The 13458-nt window shown below is 45.2% G+C and overlaps 1 protein-coding gene across 3 annotated transcripts; it reads left to right on the top strand.

Moving 5' to 3' along the window:
* Positions 1 to 6458: 6458 nt before the first annotated feature.
* HENMT1 (HEN methyltransferase 1) lies at positions 6459 to 13119 on the top strand. 3 transcript variants are annotated; one of them, XM_024569974.3, is made up of 8 exons: positions 6459 to 6819; positions 7744 to 7838; positions 8954 to 9079; positions 9535 to 9647; positions 10353 to 10487; positions 10806 to 10985; positions 11608 to 11785; positions 12279 to 13119. In XM_024569974.3, the coding sequence occupies exons 2-8, from the start codon at positions 7818 to 7820 to the stop codon at positions 12681 to 12683; spliced, it is 1158 nt and encodes a 385-aa protein (XP_024425742.1). In that variant the 5' UTR covers positions 6459 to 6819; positions 7744 to 7817; the 3' UTR covers positions 12684 to 13119. The 3 variants fall into 3 exon arrangements, with proteins under 3 accessions (XP_024425742.1, XP_053771487.1, XP_053771488.1); XM_053915512.1 differs by lacking the exon at positions 6459 to 6819 and adding an exon at positions 6914 to 7038; XM_053915513.1 differs by lacking the exons at positions 6459 to 6819; positions 10353 to 10487 and adding an exon at positions 6914 to 7038.
* The last annotated feature ends 339 nt before the right edge of the window (positions 13120 to 13458 follow it).

Raw genomic sequence — 13458 nt, 5'->3', positions numbered from 1 at the left:
CATCTTGCTAAGCATGAAAAGAGCTACTGTACTTGGAGGGCCTAGTAGAATGCTCCAGGCATTTGTTAGAAGCGTTTTCGTTCATTCCTACTCGAGTTCTGCAGATGCACAATTAGTAAACCTTGGGCAAGGCACCGAAATGGGGCCGGAAAGGGCGGGAGGAAGTGGGGGAGAGTGTAAAAATGAGTCAGAATCTGTCTTATCTCTCAAAAGCCACTGTTAACCTAGAGGACGCTCGTGTGTTTGAGAGTTAAGAGAAGGCTACAAAATGCACTTAAGTTTCTGCAGGCGGGAATGGACTGGACAGTTTTATCGGCAGAGAATAGCCTGAATATACCTAGAAGGGAAGATCAAGGCTTGTTAGAGAGTAAACGGCCCAGGGGACTGTAGCCAGGAAATATGCTTGTACGGGAGTTGCGTGCTGGATAGGAATTGGGTCACTGAAGTACCTAGAATGCTAAGATACAAAGCAGGAATTTAGTAACACTTAAATCTAGAAGCTCTGTGGGTATCAGGAGCACTAATCCTGTTCAGGAGGGCTTAGTCCTCCTGACTTAAGCTCCTCCAAAAGGCCCCACCTTCTAATACCCTCATCTTTGGGGGTTGGGATTTTAACATAAGAATGTGGGGGGAACACCTACTGACCGTGGCACACAGTAACCACTGCCACGATCACCATCACAATCATGCACCGCCCTTAAAAGGTCTGTCTCTCCAGCTCCATCCCCAGTCACTTTCTGTCAACATAGTTTGCATTTTCTTGAATTTTAAATGGAGTCATACATTAGATTCTTTTGTGCCTGGCTTCTTTGATCCAACATAGTTTTGAAATTCATTCTTGTTGTTTGTACCAATAGGTTATGTGACTATATATAGATATACATTACTGAGTAGTACTACATTGTACAGATGTACCACAAATTGCTTATCCAATCATTTGTTGATGGCCATTTTGGTTTCTGATTTTGGGCTATTACAAATAAAGCGTCCATGAACATTTGTGTACTAGTCTTTGTGTGGACAAGGTTTTTTTCTCTTGGCTAACCACCTAGACTCAGAGTGACTGGGTCATATGATAGTTGTATGTATGTTTATCGTTTTAAGAAACAACCAAACTGATTTCTATTCCTACCAGCAGTGTGTGAGAGTCCCAAGTTTGGTGCTGTAAGTATTTTTAAATTTTAGCCTTTTCCAAGCGTGTGTTATGGTTTTAGGTTACATTTCCCTTACATACAACTGATGATGTTGAACTTCTTTTCAGGTGCTTATTGGCGTTCATGCATCTCCTGGTGTGAAATAACTTCAAGTTACTGTCCGTTTCCTTACCTTGGCTTATCAGGACAATGCTGTAACCAACCGAGCTACCAGGCCAGAGCTGGCTTTTGATTTTCTTAATGGTGTCTTTCAAGTAGCAAATTATTTTCTATTTTACTAATGTGCAAGTTATCAATTTTGTTTGTGATTCATGCTTTGTGTTCTAAGAACTAGCAACCCCAAAGTTGCAATATTTTATGTTTTCTTTTACTCTTTTTTTTTAATCTTAGAGAGAGAGAGAAACATCAATTTGTTGTTCACTTATTTATGCATTCATTGGTTGATTCTTATATATGTCCTGCTGGGGGATCGAACCGACAACCTTGGCATAATGGGACGACACTCTTAACTGAGCTACCCTGCCAGGGCCTTTTCTTACGTGTTTTCTAAAAGTTTTACAGCTTGGGATTTTACACTCAAGTTTATGGCCATTTTGAGTTAATTTCTGCCTATGGTGTGAGGTAGAGCTGATTTTAATTTTTGTCCACAGATATTCAGTTGGTACAGTACCATTTGTTGAAAAGACTTTTCCTATTGAATTGGTTTTCACCTTTGTCAAAAATCCCACCACATGTGGGTCTATTTCTGGTCTTTGTTCCCTTGATCTTTATGCTTATCTTTTCACCAATGTCACACCATCTGGATTACTGGAGCTTTGTAAGTTTTGAAATTAGGTAGGTTAAATCTTCCAACTTTTTCTCTCTCTTAAAAATTGCTTCAGCTACTCTTAAGTCCTTTGTATTTCCATCAATTTCTTTAAAAAAAAAAAAAAGCCTACCTATTGGCACCTAGTCGGTGTTCATGAATGAATGAATGAGCAAAGAATTAAAATTGCCATGTGTTACTAAAATAACAAATGTCCTAGTGTTCTGAACATTCCGTTGTCTAAAACCACCACGAATCTAGAGTAACTTAAGAAGCCATTGTATAAAGTACCCAAGAACTAAAAATCTGATACCACTGGTAGGCTGTTCTGAACAATCAAGGGTGTTGAATAAAGCTACTCCTGTTTCTTTGGTTATGATTTCAAAGCAGTGAATCAGATAAGGTATGAGTTGAAGGTTGAGTTATTTGGAGTCACCAGGCAAATAAAGAGGAAAGGATATTCTACTTAGGGCAGCCTGTGCAAAGGCTCTGGGGCATGAAAAAACAGATCATGTGTTTGGGTAACTGTTCCATGATAGTACTTGCATTTGTTTCAAGGGTGGTAGGAAAAACCAGAGAGCCATACAGTTAACATACTGGCTAAATACGAGCCTTGGATATACTGCGGTTGTCTGGTTATTTGTCATCCTCAGCCACTACAGGGGGACTCCAGACCTTTCAGCCAGTCATCCCCAGCACTAGGTACAATGATTAACACTTAGTAGGTACTAAGTGAAGATTGGAAAGAAAACTTTCTCTACTCACAACACTTTGACAACAAATGTGTGAGCGCTTCTTTCCCCATACCAACTTTTTGGACACTGACTGGGTGTCCTAGAATTTAATTTAATTGTGACATTACCTAGGTGGAGTTAGCAGATTGCACAGGTCAAGGGCTCAGCTCCCCAAGATTACAGGCAACTTCAGACACCAGTCATAAGAGGTGGGTCTCCAGGTTACCCATACTTCTGTCCTCCTTGAATACAAATCGGGGGTTCCCATGACCCCTTGTCAGGCTTAATTTGCTATCACAGCTCACAGAGCTCAGGGAAGCACTCCAGTGACTATTACAGGGAGGTTATTCTTTGCTATAAAGCAGGGGTGTCAAACTTATTTTCACCGGGGGCCACATCAGCCTGGAGGTTGCCTTCAAAGGGCCGAATGTAATTTCAACTCCTTAACAGTTAAGGAGTAGTTAGTTACATTTATACAGTCCTAAAATTATTTCAGCCCTTTGAAGGCAACCGCGAGGCTGATGTGGCCCCCGGTGAAAATAAGTTTGACACCCCTGCTATAAAGGATACATATAAACCTGGAAGCTCTGCGAACCTCATTGCTTAGGGTTTTTATGGAAGTTCTGTTAGACTGATTAAATTATGAGGTCACGGTCATGGGAGAGGCTAACAGTTCCAACCCTCTAATCATATGATTTGGTTTATATGGCATCCAGCTCCCACCTGAAGCTAGCTAGGCTCACCTAGAGCCACCTCACTAGCATACAAAAAACGGAATTTTATCACTCCAGACACTGGCTGGGTCTTAGGAGCCCTTGTTTCAGCAACTTGAGGGTGAAGACCAAATATACAGATGATCACTGACTGATGACGACGGGGTTACATCCCGAGAAACCCACTGTAAATCGAAAATATTGGAAGTCAAAAATGCACTTACAATCCACCTAACCTACACCTCATACTTTAGTTTTTAAGAGATTATATTGAGAGAGGGGTAGGAAAGGAGAAAGAGGGAGAGAAACATCGATCTGTTGCCTCTTGTACGTGCCAGTATTTCTGATAAAGAATCCCTCTGGTGGTTGGGCGTTGTTCCAGCCTGTATACAACGGGCAGTTCTCTAGGTGTCTGAGAGATGAGGTTAGATTGCAACATCCTACAATAAATTTCTTGCAGCTGTTACAGGAAAAACTCCATTCTTCTTGATGACGCAGTATAAAGAATTACAGATCAATAAGTTGATCAGCATATATGCAGGGTTTATTAGTGGTATATTCTCCTGGAAGGGAATGGCCTTGCCAAGGTGGGGGTGAAAGGCATAGGCTTAGTCGGCAAGAGCACCAGGTCCTTTGTCTGGAGTTTTACCTTCAAGGTATATCTAGACTCTGTCCACATCATTCCATCTTCACTGCTGTCGCAAAGTCCAGGCCACTATCACACCTCTCCCGACTCATTGAAGTGGCCCTCTAAATGGTTGCCTTGCTTCCATTTTTGACACCCTCTGATTCATTCTCCACAAAACAGCCAGAATGGTTGTCAGAGGTGCAGTTCCCAGAGCCAGACCCTGAGCTGGGAAGACCTGTGTGTCAGTAATCTTCCCAGGAGATTCCCAGCTTCCCAGAAGCTGGTAAGGGAGAGGGGAGGCAACAACAGGGAAGAAACCATTGTAATGATGCACTTTGGGTCAAGTCCTGCAGGTAATGGCTTCAGCCTGCTACAGCAGGGGAGCTGTGCAGAAAGAATTACACCCCATTGTTGATCCAAACTGAATTCACAAGCAAAAGAGCTAGCTAGGGGAACGTAAATTCTGAGACACTCCGGCTCTCTGGGAGCTTGCGGGCACAGCTGCTCTAGCAGCCCTCAGGCAGTTAGCTAAAGTGGCTCAGCTGGGGCTGGAGGGTTCACATCGAAAAGGACCTTTCACAGAGCTAGCAAGACCAGCCCATGCTGGCGGCCCGGGATGGGGGAGGAGTACACACCTGGTTTCTCCCCAGGTGGGCCTCTGCGGGGGGCTGCTTGTTCTTCCTCACAGCCTGGCACCTGGATTCCAGGAGTTCCGTAGGTGTTCCCAGAGACAGGAAATAGAAGCTGTCAGTTTCTTAACACCTGGGCCTGCAACCGGCACTTCGGTGTTCTACACATTGGTGAAATCACAAAACCTATCCAGATTCAAAAGGAAAAGAAACAGACCCCATGCCTCAGTAAGACTGTCAAAGAATTTGCGCATCTTAATCAGTCACAAAATTTTCCTTTTGGCCACAGACTGTTTCCATTCATTCCTTTTATAATGCAAAAGACAATCGCCTTCTCTCAAGCCCTCCAAATAGTTCATGCTATTTTGAGTCTCAGGCTCAAGCTGGTACACAGAACAACTTTTGGTCACTTACTGCGGGGCAGACCTACCTGCTGGGCTAGAAGAACCTCAGGAGAAAGATCTTTATCATTACTCACACCAGCACGTGGTCCATAATGGGTACCCCATACTTAATTACTGAATGGGTACTCTTATTTAATTCTCATTTTTCAACAGAATAAATCGACAGAGAGGGTAAGTAAATTTCCAGAGGCTAGAGAGTAATAGTCAAATCAGGATGTTAGGTCTGTTTGGTCTAAAACTCATTCTGAAAGTGTATAACATGGCCTGTATCTCAGTGGGACTTAGAATCTGGTGGAGGAAGGTAAGATTCTGTATAATGAAACAATGAAGTTGACAAAGGGTAAGCTAAGGTGATGGCTGTGGGAAGGAACAGATGCAACTGACAGCTTGAAGAGGTCAAAGCCCAGTGAACGTCCAAGTGTGGGAAGGGTGGAAAGGGATAGAGCCAACAATGATTTCCAGCCTCTGAAATAGTAGGAGACTGGGAGAATGATGAAATAGGCACATTTGGAGAGAGAGCTGGGTGTGAGAATTCAAGTTCATAAAGGAGCCAACTATCAGGTAGATCACAACCCTTAGGTTCTGGAATCCTGTCCTCTTGAAGTACCTGTAACCTTGGCATATGGGGACAACACTCTAACCAACTGAGCTGCCCCGCCAGGGCCATTTATTAACTTTTAAATTACATATTCTGTAATAAGAAATATGTTCTTCTAATGAAGACAGTCTGTTGAACTGCAGTGTCCCAAGGCCAACAGGAACCTCTCAGTGAAGTTTACCTTGAGTAGCTTTTAAATCTGAGACTAGACTCGTCCCAATACCAAGAGTTACATAATTTCTTTGTGACCCCCAAAGTTGTTAGCACTGTACTTTGCATAACGTAGGTATTATTTGAAAGTGTACTTTTGATATATTACTTGTGGTATATTAATGGGTCATTAAATCATTAGTAAACAATAGCTTTTGTCTTTTAAAATACGACTAAAAAAAAGGTTCCCCCCAAAGGCGGCAGCTTCGTTTCTCCTCTTCCTCTCCTTAAACTCTTCCATCACATACAAAAAGAGAAATACTGATTTATAAAGAGTCTGAGCCATGGCCGGGTAGTTCAGTTGGTTACAGCGTCATACCATAGACGAAGTTGTGGGTTCGATCCTGGCCAGGGCACATAAAAGAATCACCCAATGAAAGCATGGAAGAGTGGAACCACACATCCATGTTTCTCTCTCCCTTCTCTCTCTCAGATCAATAATAAAAAAATAAAATAATAGTTAAAAAAAATAAAGTGTCGAGTTGAATCTCTGCAGGGGAAGGAGGACCCGATCCAGTGACGTTTCTAAGAAATCAGCTGCGTCCCCAGCATGCAGAAGTTACCAGTCGGAGGGTTGGGGGCTCAAAGTTTTTCTGAGTTCAGACGCACTGAACCAACTTTACCCATTTCAGGGTACGCCTAAGGCCCCTGTGGATTATCCTGGGCACCCGAGTGGCGGCTCAGTGACCGGCGGGCTCGCGCTCAGCCCGGGCACTCCCCCGGCCCGGACGGTTTCCACCTTTGGCTGCGCGGGGAGGGCCACGCGTGCAACAGCCGCCGGAGCCGCGTGGGGGCAGCGCCAGCCTCCGACCAACAGTTGGGCCGCGCGCCACTGCGGCCGTTAAGAGACGGAAAACCGACGCCTGGCCGCTGGGAGCTTGGAGGGAATGCGCTGAGCCCCTGGCGGAGGACAGGAGCGCAAAGCAAGGGACTGGCGGCGCCAGGTGAGTCCGCGGGCAGGTAACGCCTCGTAGCGAGCCTGCGCGTGCGCGGCCCGCAGGGCGGGGCCGGGAGTTACCCGCGGCTGCAGCTCCGGGCTCTCCGCGGGCGGTCCACGCCCGCCTGGCTACGTGGTCGTGCTTCTCACCCACACGTGAGGCAGGCGTCGCCTAATGCCCGGGACCTTAACGCTGGGTCGCTGGAGGACAGTTTTGGGATTCGAGGTGGGCGCAGGGGTGTTCAACATTTTGGCATCTCTGGGCCACATATTAAATACATAAATACTAACGAGAACTGATGAGCAAAAAAAAAAAAAAAAAGGTTTTAAGTAAATTTAGATTTTGTGTTGGACTGCATTCATAGCCATCCACGGGTTGGACACCCCTGACTGTAGAGAATAACTCGGAAAGTTAGGCGATTGACATGTTGCCTACATTTTAGACCAAGCTGTTGGTAGAGACCGGCGTGCGTTAGAGAACCAAAATCTAACTTCACGGTCGTCCGTGAACTGGATAGATGTTGGAGCCTCTCTAGCTTGTTATGTGGGACACGTTTTTCCCCTCGAAATTTCATTTTGTGCATGTGTGAAAGAGTAATTGCAAGCAATTTGAATGAGGTTGAGGGCTTTAATGAAATAGTCAAACTGGTAAGATTGTGTTCAGTTTGTATCAAAGTAAATGATCAGGAAAAGGAAAGAATGGTACCTTAGGGAGGGGTACCCTGGGCTGCGTTGCGCTGGTTTTGACATAATGCAGTTATGTAGGTTTCCTGAGCTGCTGGCTGTTGTCTGAAACAATACTTAATCAATTCTGTGGGTTAAATGGTAACATGGAAAGAGAATGCAGAAAGCCTGCTTTCTCTCTTCCCCATTGATCTAGGCAACTGTTTCATCCAGGCTCCTTTTCATAACTGATATTTTGTATTTGTAGCCGGTGGTTACAGGTTCCTGGAACTTGAAGGATACACCTACATTTTTGTTTGAACGAAAACTTCGGGAGACAGAATGGAACAGAACAACAGAGAGGTAATTGCTGCCCTTCCTGACACACCTGCATGACTCTCAAGAGTTACTCTGGCAACTTTAGATATATTGAGTTTATAAAATATTGCAATTACACTTTAAAAACGTTTTTTTAAAAAATAGGCTACGAGGAAGTTGCCATTTTATTTCTCTTGGACAGGAGTGCCTTTTGGACTGTCCTCCTGTATAATATTGGTATTTAGGAGCAGGAATAGCTGTTAGGGATTAATCATAATTCCTTTTTCCTAACGGGGTGATGTTAAAGAAACTTTCTGGCAAAATTGTTAGGGCTGTTGCAATAAGAGCATTGCAGTTAGGTGTGAGATTGGGCTCAACTCCATAAACATCAAAGACTAATGGCTTTATAGCCTATGAGCAGAGTGGGGGAGGGGTCAGTGGATGGGAAAGAAAGGAGATGTCAAGGGTTTGGGGATTCTTGCTAAACGATTTGCAGATTTAATAGGAGTATTCTTGCTGAAGGCAGGCCAAGGTGATCAGAGATCAAAAGTAGGAGATGTGGAAATTGATCAGAGACAGAGTTAGATGCATGTCAAGGGTAGGGGGTTCTCTCCAAACTGACATAGTAGGAATCTTGCTACAACTGGGCTAGGCAGGCCAAAGACAGGACAGGGTCCAGGCCCAGGTCTAGTCAGACCAGGCTGCAAAGGACCCTGACTTCACTTTGGTCATAACTTACTCAGTCGTAACCGGTTTCCAGCCTCCTGCCTGCCTGGACTGCAGGCTTTGGAAGTTCCCTAACAATCCCTTGTGGCTTATAATTGTTTTATCAAATGCATTCCTAAGTAATTTTCCATTCAGCGGCCTCTGAGCTACAGAAAGCATAAAGCTAGATTCTTGAGAGAGAAGACGCAGACTAACTGTGGAGGAAATCTAATGCTTTTCGAACAGAGGTGCTTGGGCTGCTGTGCCTATGGAGGACCCTTCTGTTTGTCCCCATTCCTTCACCAATAAACTCTCCTACACTTTAAACTAAAAAAAAAACCAAAAACAACAGAGGTGGTTGAAGGGTCAACTTGTTCTGCCAATTAATTGAGGGAAATAAAGCTTTTTTTTTTTTCTTTCTACGATTAGAACACTTTTTGTTTGCAAACTTTCAGAGCAACAGTGTGGCCGATGGCAGTTTTGACCTTCCCACCAAGAAGACAATTAATTTCTTCCCCCCGTTATACAGACAGCGTTACAGCTTTGTTAATGACCTAGTGAATCGACATAAACCCAAGAAGGTAGGTGTTTGTTTCCAAACATTTCATTATAACTATCTTATAAAACATCTTGACAAATGGTCAAGTTGTCAAGTCTTGGCAGAAGTCTTGGTTAGTAAGTAAACAGAGAACTGTTCAAAATGATTATTACCAAAAAAAAAAAAAAGGTTATTGCAAGAAGAAAAAAGGTTATAGGAAGAAAACGAAGCTGGGAAGAGCTGGGTGAGGGAAGTGTAGTAAAAGTTTGGTTAACACGAAGTTAAACAGGACTTATCCCCACAACCCCCAGGCTTATAATGTCTCAAGATTAATTTCCTTTTGTGCACTTTTTCTGCCAAAACGATCCTGCCATACAATGTTGTATTATGGTTTCACTTTTGATACCCAGTCCCTATGAAGAAGTCTTTGATCACACTTGACTTCTCTGGCCATGAACGTCGTCTTTGAAATAACATTCCGTCTCGTCTCATCTGCAGGTGGCAGACTTGGGGTGTGGTAACGCTTTGCTCATACAGATGATTAAATCACACAGTTGCCTTGAACTGATTGTTGGAGTAGATATCAATGAAGATAAAATAGGATCGCAAAGGTAATACCTAGTTTGAAGAATTGTGCATTAATCTGAAACCAGCGACACTATTAAATATGCTTAGAGGAAGTGTCAGTTTTGTGCAACGTATGAAGTACATTAAACGTTAAAATGTGTTGTGCCTGACACACTCAGAGAGCCTCAGTCTCACTGAATAGCGACTATGCCATAATACTAATTAACTGTGTACATGGTGAGTAACACCTGTTCCCCACCAGTGTAGAAAGTGTAGCCTCAGTGAAATCCTTACAGTAGTCAAAGCATTGCAAATTCAATTTCAAATGGCGACAACCTAATTACTTGAGTGCTGGGCGCCAGATGACAGCAGAGCCCCAGGCCGCCACCTCCAGTTGGCGACAGCAACTCCGCGGTCTCCTGTGTGCACCAGACGTACACAGGCTGTCGCAAGAGTGTTTTTCTTTGGAAGAACAAAAAGTTGAAAGTCACTGATCCAAAGAGAGCTGGGAGACCAAAAGTATTAAAAGTGAGAGCAGTATCAAACACTCAGAGTCTGATTCTTACTGTCCAGTTTACTCCCCCAGGAGAGGAAGTTACTCTGTGACCCGGTGCCTAATTCAGGGTGGACAGTGGGCCCTGTCGGGACACACGGCTGTAGGCAGAAGGTGATTCTCAGCACTGGAGCTTGGAATCACTCTACACAGTTCGAGTTCAAATGTCCTCACTTCTCCAATCACGCTTTTGCAGGTGTAAATTGTCTCCGTTCTCTGGGGATTATCTGAGTCCCCGGGATCTGAATTTGTCTATCATCTTGTATCATGGCTCTGCTGTGGAGAGAGACTCTCGTTTGCGTGGATTTGACTTAGTAACATGTATCGAGTTGTACGTATTAAAACGAATTCCTTCTGTATAAATTCATTAGAAAAATCTCACTAAATTAGTTTTAGTAATCTTGGTATCCTGAATGTGATCCCAATTTTTATTTGTAAAGAAAATTGCTGGTCAGTCGGGACTGGCTTTTTACCATTCTGTCCCATCTGGGATGAGCGAAGGGAAGGATGAGACTCTTTTAGGTCACTGTTACATCTTCAAAGAAGGGATAGATCATTATAGAGAAAGAACCTGTTTTGCTACATTGCTTAGGGAAATATCTGCAAGGGAAGCTAGGTTTTATGATCTCCTTCCCACTGGCCATTTCAGAATAGAACACTTGGACTCGCAAGACCTGGCCAGGTTCCCCAAAGTCGTGTTTGGGTACTTGTCACCAGCCATGGTCGTCATAAGCACGCCAAACTCTGACTTCAACCCCCTGTTCCCAGTCGTGACCTTAAGAGACTCAGATCACAAGTTTGAGTGGAACAGGAAGCAGTTTCAGACCTGGTGAGTTCGTGAGTGTTGTGGTTTTGGGGGGACCCCACTGAAGTTAAAAATCCTGTGAAGCAGACCTTTATCCATATATGACTGAAACAATTTCCTTTCTTCCCATAGAATTGATTTCCAAAGGATGACTTAGCACGTGAATGGGGAAGATCGTTCTATCTGTTAGGTCTCCGGGAGCGGGGGAAGGGTGTGTGGGCCCCAGGTGTGAGGGTGTCAGGAGTGTGGGTGTCCAGACCAGGGGACAAATCTCAGGGAAGGTGTGGGGCTGAGTGTGTCCTCAGCTCGGGCCTCTCCCGAGGGCTTGACATGTTTGTGGCGTAAATACAAATCCAAATCAGGAGTATGGCCCTCATGGTGTCCTTGTTCACCCCTGGACTCTGCTCCGCAGCTCTCCTTTTTTCCGTATTTTCAGGGTCCATTAAACTCCCAGTCATTGCCTCCACGCCCCTCCGAGAAATCAACAAACCCATGAGGTGGCACCCGGTGGTGCTGGGGGGATTTGTAACTGAGGAGTATTTTTATTCGTTGTATTTTTCATGTTCTATTCTACTGGGAATTGCTGCCTGCTTAACAGTAGCTCTAAGTTTAGGAAAAAAGGTCTCTCTCCTTATTTGGATTTCAGGGCCTTAGGTGTGGCCAGTTTCTACAATTACTCTGTGGAGTTTACCGGCGTGGGGGAGCCGCCAGAAGGAGCTGGCAATGTTGGCTACTGCACCCAGATAGGGGTCTTCCGGAAAATCGGGGCCCCGGCGACCCCCTCGTGTGCTGCAGAGCAGTGTGGTGAACATGTGTATAAAGTTGTGAGTATTCTTCGTGAGGTAGCTGTTGGGACCGGAAAGACACTTACTAGGAGGGTGACCTTTCTATCAAGCGTCCCCACCGTAGAGATTAAGTAACGACCTTATTACGAGGCTGACCCTGGGACAAGCCCGCGTGCCCCCCAGCTGTCACTACCATGGCCCTTGAGACCACCTGGCCTTCTGCCAGAAAGGAGGGCCAGCAGCCCCCCTTTGTCAGGTGGTGGGGTGGTCAGCAGGGGAGAGGAAGCCAGGGCCAGCAGCGGTCTCAGACCGTTTTGGTTTCAGGAGGTATGGCGAAGAACGAACACCTTTCCCTTTGAATGAGCAACTGTCACCCTGTGTCTCAGCGGCGTGCTGCCCCCGTTATGGTGTGCCACTTGTGACGAGTAGGGTTTGACCTTGGTACCTATAGTTAATGCTTCATGTGGTGCAAAGTTGCTAATAGTTTGGAAAACTTTCCTATATCCTAAGTGGTTTTCCCCACCCCTTTCAGGTTTACTCAGTGTCATACCCGAGTTTACAGCAAAAAGAAGTCCGCAAACTGGCATTAGCCAATGAGGTGTCTCGACAAGTCCAGAGCATAAGGCAGAGCTACATCTCGGGCCTGAGCGTGTTACAGAACGGCGACAGACAGGGCCCTCAGATGAAAGGCAATGGGCTCGTCGCGTTTTCTGGACCAGTCTTCACAGAACTGGAAAAACTCAACATAGAGAAGTCTCCCAAGCCCTTCTGCTGTGGGAACAAGCTTTACGTGCCACTGGAAAGACTCCTTGCGTACCCCAAGGTGAACCGCTTATGCGATGACGCAGATGCGATGCGGGCGCTCCTTGAGGGCACCGTGAGGCTGAGCAGGGACGGCTCTGCGGTGACGATCGACCTGCACGATGACAGTCAGTGAGCCTCCAGTCCTGAGCCTCAGGGCTGAGGCAATCGATGGGCTCATTGAGAATTTTTTGTGTAGTCCTAATTCAAGCAACTTCCAAATGTTTTTAAATGTATTGATTTGAGAGAGAGAGAGGGAGAGAGAGAGAAAGGGGAAGGGGAGAGAGTGAGAGAAGAAACACATGGATTTGTTGTTCTACTTACTTATGCATTCATTGTTAATTGTTGTATGTGTCTTGACTGGGGATCGAACCTGTAACCTTGGCCTATTGGGATGACGCTTTAACCAACTGATCTGCCTGGCCAGGGCCACTTTTAATTTTGAAATCACTTAACTTGTTCTTTCTTTCTTGTTTTTTCAATAGGCTTACTTTGTTTGAGGGTATGTGTACAGAGTCCCTGACATGCTTGCTTTTGTTGTTATTGTTGGAGCCGTGTGTTGACATTAAAAAATCGGAAAGGAAATTAGTGTCTAAAACTTTTCCCCAGGGGACGCGGCTAGCTCTAAAATGTCTCCAGCGTTCTCCACCTCCTCTGGGCTAAATTCTGAAGTCTAATTCATAGCCCAAAACATCATGCAAAGTGGGAACGTGGGTGACGGAAGGACACAGAGGCCTCGTGATACCCACCGTCCATGGTTTTCCAGCACCTTCTGTGGCAGCTTGCTGGTTGGGACTGGGAGGTGGTGGCAGTGGAGGAGAGAGAGTGCATTCAGCTCCATGGACTGGGGGAAACAGTGGCTTCAGTGAGCACACTGCCTCCCGAGGCCCGGGAGGGCGGCGGTAAGCTGA

The sequence above is a fragment of the Desmodus rotundus genome, chromosome 12, assembly GCF_022682495.2.
Source record: "Desmodus rotundus isolate HL8 chromosome 12, HLdesRot8A.1, whole genome shotgun sequence".
Taxonomy (NCBI): domain Eukaryota; kingdom Metazoa; phylum Chordata; class Mammalia; order Chiroptera; family Phyllostomidae; genus Desmodus; species Desmodus rotundus.
This window is presented reverse-complemented; position numbering and strand designations above follow the sequence as displayed.

Coding starts and splice junctions, on each gene's coding strand:
- HENMT1 (XM_024569974.3), top strand. CDS start 7,818: ATGGAACAGAACAACAGAGAG. Junction 7,839..8,953: donor TGGAACAGAACAACAGAGAG/GTAATTGCTGCC, acceptor GCAAACTTTCAG/AGCAACAGTGTGGCCGATGG. Junction 11,786..12,278: donor GTGAACATGTGTATAAAGTT/GTGAGTATTCTT, acceptor CACCCCTTTCAG/GTTTACTCAGTGTCATACCC.